At 32.4% G+C, this 5,018-nt stretch overlaps 1 protein-coding gene across 12 annotated transcripts; it reads right to left on the reverse strand.

Moving 5' to 3' along the window:
* Positions 1–1,983: 1,983 nt before the first annotated feature.
* LOC105778138 (uncharacterized) lies at positions 1,984–4,746 on the reverse strand. 12 transcript variants are annotated; one of them, XR_008190223.1, is made up of 6 exons: positions 4,448–4,683; positions 4,142–4,234; positions 3,895–3,994; positions 3,528–3,711; positions 2,666–2,969; positions 1,984–2,493 (listed from the first exon to the last, which is right to left on the reverse strand). XR_008190223.1 is itself a non-coding variant. In XM_052622880.1 (5 exons), the coding sequence occupies exons 2-5, from the start codon at positions 4,182–4,184 to the stop codon at positions 2,455–2,457; spliced, it is 366 nt and encodes a 121-aa protein (XP_052478840.1). In that variant the 5' UTR covers positions 4,185–4,234; positions 4,448–4,682; the 3' UTR covers positions 1,984–2,454. The 12 variants fall into 12 exon arrangements, 3 of the variants coding, with proteins under 3 accessions (XP_052478840.1, XP_052478841.1, XP_012457215.2); XR_008190224.1 differs by having other exon boundaries at positions 2,666–2,777; positions 4,448–4,679; XR_008190225.1 differs by having other exon boundaries at positions 2,666–3,711; positions 3,895–4,234; positions 4,448–4,579; positions 4,673–4,746.
* Positions 4,747–5,018: the final 272 nt, after the last annotated feature.

Below are 5,018 nucleotides of genomic sequence, written 5' to 3' on the forward strand. Positions count from 1 at the left end.
TGTGCTCAGATGAACTTAAGAAAGGATAGGATACAATTTGCATTCCAATAGGGTTAATTGCACGTTGTACGGAATATGGTATGTGATGATACTGATGTAAGGAGATTTCACTATTTAAACCCAAATTCAACATTTGTTGTGGATTGCCAAGATTTGTCTCTACGGAGACCTTGGTTTGTTCTGAAGGGATGTATTGTCTTATGATATATGATGCCTATAGGCTTAGCACTTCGGTGCTCAGGTGTGTTTTAGATTTATGGCTCAAACAAGCAACCTCATTTGTTTTGATGGTTAGCCGCGTGTCCGTATCTGTTTATTATAGTTCATCAGGCTAATTAGTTAATGCAAAAATTATACGAATGAATGATTATATGTATTGTTTTGGAAATGTTTATGAGATATAGGTATGGTGTGAATGAAATGTAATTGATGAGTTTGATTGAATGACACTGAATGGGATTGACCTATACTGATCGAAATGTTTATGGCTCGATTATTTGATGTAATCACCTTATTATTGTGAAATGTGGTAACAAGAAATTATGTTCATGTAGCTAATTTGATATGTTAATTGTGAATTGAGATGAGTCTACTATTTTAACTCTTGATAGTGGGTCATAAGTTGGTACATTACATACATGATTTGTGCATGGCATGACAACACTTGCAATAATGGAATTCATATCTTGAATACAGAGTAAATTGTATCCTCTTACTAACATAGTATGGATTATGAAAATGGAATATAGTCATAGGTCATTTGTCTAGGATGAATGACTATAATAACTATTTGTAAGTAATGTTTACATCTCGAGAGATATAATGGTAATCATGAGATAAAATGAACCATATTAGGTGAACATATTTAACCTAAAGGGATCAAGGATATCCTATGAAGGTAATACACATTTGACAAGGTCATTGGAAAATAGCTCAAATACTTGTAGTTTTCATAATGCTATATAATAAGGAGATCAGTCATGGTACTTTAGTGGGATAACACCATGACTAAGATTGTGTTTAGTACTGCTTTTTAGGGCCAGTTCTTTATTGCTTTTAAGAAGTGCTTTTGAGAATTTTGAGTGTTTGGCATTGCTGTCAAAAAGTGCTTTTGAAGAATAAAATGTTCATTTTAGACATGAGATTATAAAGTAACAAATATGTATTTAAATAATATTCAAATTAGTTAATATTATGATATTTTAGCAAAAATATAAAGAAATAATTTATTATAACTTATTGTTAATATTTTAATATATAATATTAATTTTAAATATTTCTAAGTAATTAATATTAATTATTTATAAAATTTAATTAGAATATATAAACTACATTTAAATATTTAAATATAAAAATTAAATATTTGTAATTAGATATTGACAGATTGTATTATTATAAAATTTATTTTTATTTTAATTAATGCTTTTAACACATTTGTATTATTTTATTTTAAAATGTATTTGAATATATAACTCATATTATATACTAACATAACATAGAAAACATAAACCTAACAATTAAAATATTACATATATTTGGATTAAAGTTTTAAAAGGGATAATATTTATATACCAAATATAAATACTAAAAATTTGTCAATAGCATTTACAATTTAAAGTGAATTCATTAAACTAGATGTTATATTTGATAAGCATATGAAAATGAAAGTCGAGACGGTTTGATAAAGAACGCAAAAAAGAATATTTCATGCAAAGAAGATTGTTAGGATGAATTCTTCAATTCCAATCATTTAAATAACGGGTCTCAGGAACCAAGCAATATGCCAAATTAGTGGACAGTCCACATCATTAACATTGCATATTGTTTTAAGATGAACAAGAATGGAACTAAATTAGTGGACAGTCCACATCATTAACATTGCATACTGTTTTAAGATGAACAAGAATGGAACTAAAGTGTCTACCGAGGAGTAACATACTGCTATTTTTGTAAATAAAGTACAGAAAGTGTATAAATAGATGGTTGAATAATACACATCCAGAAAAGATCATTGCCAATAAGCCACTAACAAAGTAGCCTCATAAACAAAGAAATAGTTCTTAGGTTCTGCCTAAATTTCATGATAATGACATAAAAGTACATCAAAGATCAGAGTCGAACTTTGTTCATAAGAACATAAAATAAATCATTGGCAAGAAACAATTTTGCAGCATGTCATATGTGTTGAGCATCCAAAAGAAATAAGAAATTGTCAGCCAGTGGCTCTCATGTTACTCGCCAGCATAGTAGTGTCGCCTCACTATGGCATCCTTAACCCCCGTATGACATGTATACAAACAGCCACCCCTAGAAAGGCAATTCCACTTCATATGTAGCGAAATAAAAATACCTTACTTCATACTTTTTCCTCATTTAGCAAGAAAATTTCTTTACGGATTATGACCAAACATAACTTCAAAGCATTAGCTGACTTCATACTCAGAAGCCGACTACTCATTTGGTGACCAGTGCTCTCAGCGACAAAACTAAAATCTGAAAGAAACAAATTTCTTCTTAACACAATTATAATAGCATTACAAAGTAGAATAAAATAGCAAAAACCATGACACTTGCAGATAAATTAGGTCCAAGAAGGATCTAACTGAACAACAAATCGAAAAAGTGAGGAGACCTATGATCAAGGAAACTATAACTCTAAATTTACCCTGCACTCCCCGATCCATCATTAGCCTCCCAGCTGATAGTAGCACGATAAAATTCTGGCCGAACTGGATCCATCTTTAAGAAGAGAGGTGCTTCAGGAAGAACCTTCAAGCCTAATTAGAGAATTTAACCTTACACAAATTTTGTTTTAGGAAGCTGAAAAAGCTTTTGAAAGTCATTAAAATGAAAACAGTAGCCAATGTAGTACGTTCACCATAGTAACACCAACTGTAGCAAGTAGTCTTACTTCTGAAGCAGCTAATCTTTCTCCAGATTTTAGAATTTCCAGTGTATCAAACAGAGAACTAAAGCAATAATACCAAACAGTAGAGTTTAAAACATATCACCAGTTTTTATTTGTCTAAAAAATGGGCATCTGTGAGAATATATATATATATAATATAAACATCAGAATCAATACTGGAGCTGGACGTTGACCAACTATGCAACACTTTACATAGATATGCTGACCTTTTAATTGAAAACATAATACAATCATAAACAGTCTAAGCTGATGAAAGGTTAAATGAAAGAACCCTACAAGTGAATCAAGCTGAAGAGTGCATGAATATAAAAAAGAACAATATAGCAACAAGCACTTACGAAGCAGCTATAGCAAGGATCATTAACGTTTAACAGTATCCTATTAACTTCAAAAAAAAAAGAGTAGTTCCAAGATTTTAAGAAATCAAGAAAAAAGCATCAATTCATGCACATAAGCAATTCAAAAACACCGTTGCCCTCTCATCATAAGCAAGTTAAGATATAATTAAGATAAAACCATGCAAATAAACAAATAATAGTACCATTAGGTGGAGCAAAAAGAAGTGAAGAACAAATAGTATAATAATAGTTACAAGAACCTGGTGTTCAGTGTTGACAATTTTGTTGGTGAAACAATCAAAAGACCCAAAATTCGATTTCCATTCAGCAACAAGGCCTCTTGATTCCCACTCAGTAACAACACTCAACACATCGGGATTCGTCACTGTGAAATAAGGAGCACCATGATCGAATAACAGCTCTCTCCCATCTTCACTTATCTCTCTAAATTCCCAGAGTTACATATTACCAAAAACAACAAAAATTCATTAAACTATGCACTTTAAAATTTTATTCCTGCTTCCCAAAACACTAGCAAATAATAGAACATAAAAAAAGGCAGTCAAAATTCGTCAAAGAAAATGAATTTTTAATAAAAAAATAAGTGGAGAGAAATAAAAAAGGAACCTTCTTTGAGACATGCGGCCACCAGGACCCCTGGCAGAGTCAAAAAGGGTCACTGAAATTCCATTCCTTGCCAAAGTAGCGGCACAAACAGACCCTGAAACTGTGAATTTCAAGTTTTTAAAGTTAACAAAATAATGATAATAATAAATCTAAAAAAAAGATCAGAGGAGTGGGGTTTTAATTTTTGTTTATTAGTGGGTGGAGAAAGAGAAAGTGGGATATTATAGTAGATAGTAAGTATGGATACTTCCGCTTCCCACCACGGTAACCTTGGCGACAGTGTTTTGCATTCTATCCCGGTCGGTGTCGTAAACGGTGATGCTAATCAACTGGGGTTCATCTGTAATTACCGTGCCTATTAAACAAAGCAGTTTTAACAGAACCCATGCGTTGGGGTTCGGAACCCAGAAGCAAATTCAATAGAGAAAGGGTGAACAATCGAAGAATGTAAAATTTCTGTAAATTTTTTGCTAAACTCTAAACAATCAGAAAATAACTAAAAACAAAGCAGAAAGAATAATTAAAGAGAAGAAGAAGAAGAAAAGAAACTCACCGGTGGAAGAGGAACAAAGAACCAGAGGAAAAGAAACAAAGGCAAAGAACTTGATATCTCAGGCAAAGAACCAGAGGGAAGAACAGTTTTTGGGGGAGAAAAATGGAAATTACCATCCAAAACAACTTTTGGCTGAAGAAAAAGAGAAAATTTTAACTTCTTCATATGAAGAAAAAGAGAAAATTTGCATTAACTCAGTCCAACATGACAGAGTCTGACACTTACAACTATACAAAGCCTCGTAAGGTGCTATCTGGATGCTAGACTGAAAATTGTTATTGTAGGCGAACTCAGCTAGCGATAGAAAACCCTCCCAACTACCTGGAAAATCTATCACATAACTCCGAAGCATATCCTCTAGTATCTGAACCACCCTCTCAGATTGACCATCAGTCTGAGGATGGAACGGAGTACTGAAGTCTAATCTCGAACCCAAAGCCTCATGCAGTTTTTTCCAGTACCGAAAAGTGAAATGAGGATCCCTATCAGAAATTATAGAAACTGGAACCCTGTGCAGTTTTAGAATCTTGGAAATATAAAGCTTCTCTAACTTTTGCAAAGAGTAGTCCGT

This window comes from Gossypium raimondii, chromosome 10 (genome assembly GCF_025698545.1).
Source record: "Gossypium raimondii isolate GPD5lz chromosome 10, ASM2569854v1, whole genome shotgun sequence".
In the NCBI taxonomy this organism is placed as follows: domain Eukaryota; kingdom Viridiplantae; phylum Streptophyta; class Magnoliopsida; order Malvales; family Malvaceae; genus Gossypium; species Gossypium raimondii.

Excerpts from the sequence above, each read along its gene's own strand:
- LOC105778138 (XM_012601761.2), bottom strand. The coding sequence starts at position 4,184 with ATGCAAAACACTGTCGCCAAGGTTACCGTGGTGGGAAGCGGAA. Across the intron at positions 3,995-4,141 it reads TACCGTGGTGGGAAGCGGAA|TTTCAGGGTCTGTTTGTGCC; the intron begins GTATCCATACTT and ends TGAAATTCACAG. Across the intron at positions 3,712-3,894 it reads GGCCGCATGTCTCAAAGAAG|AGAGATAAGTGAAGATGGGA; the intron begins GTTCCTTTTTTA and ends CTGGGAATTTAG.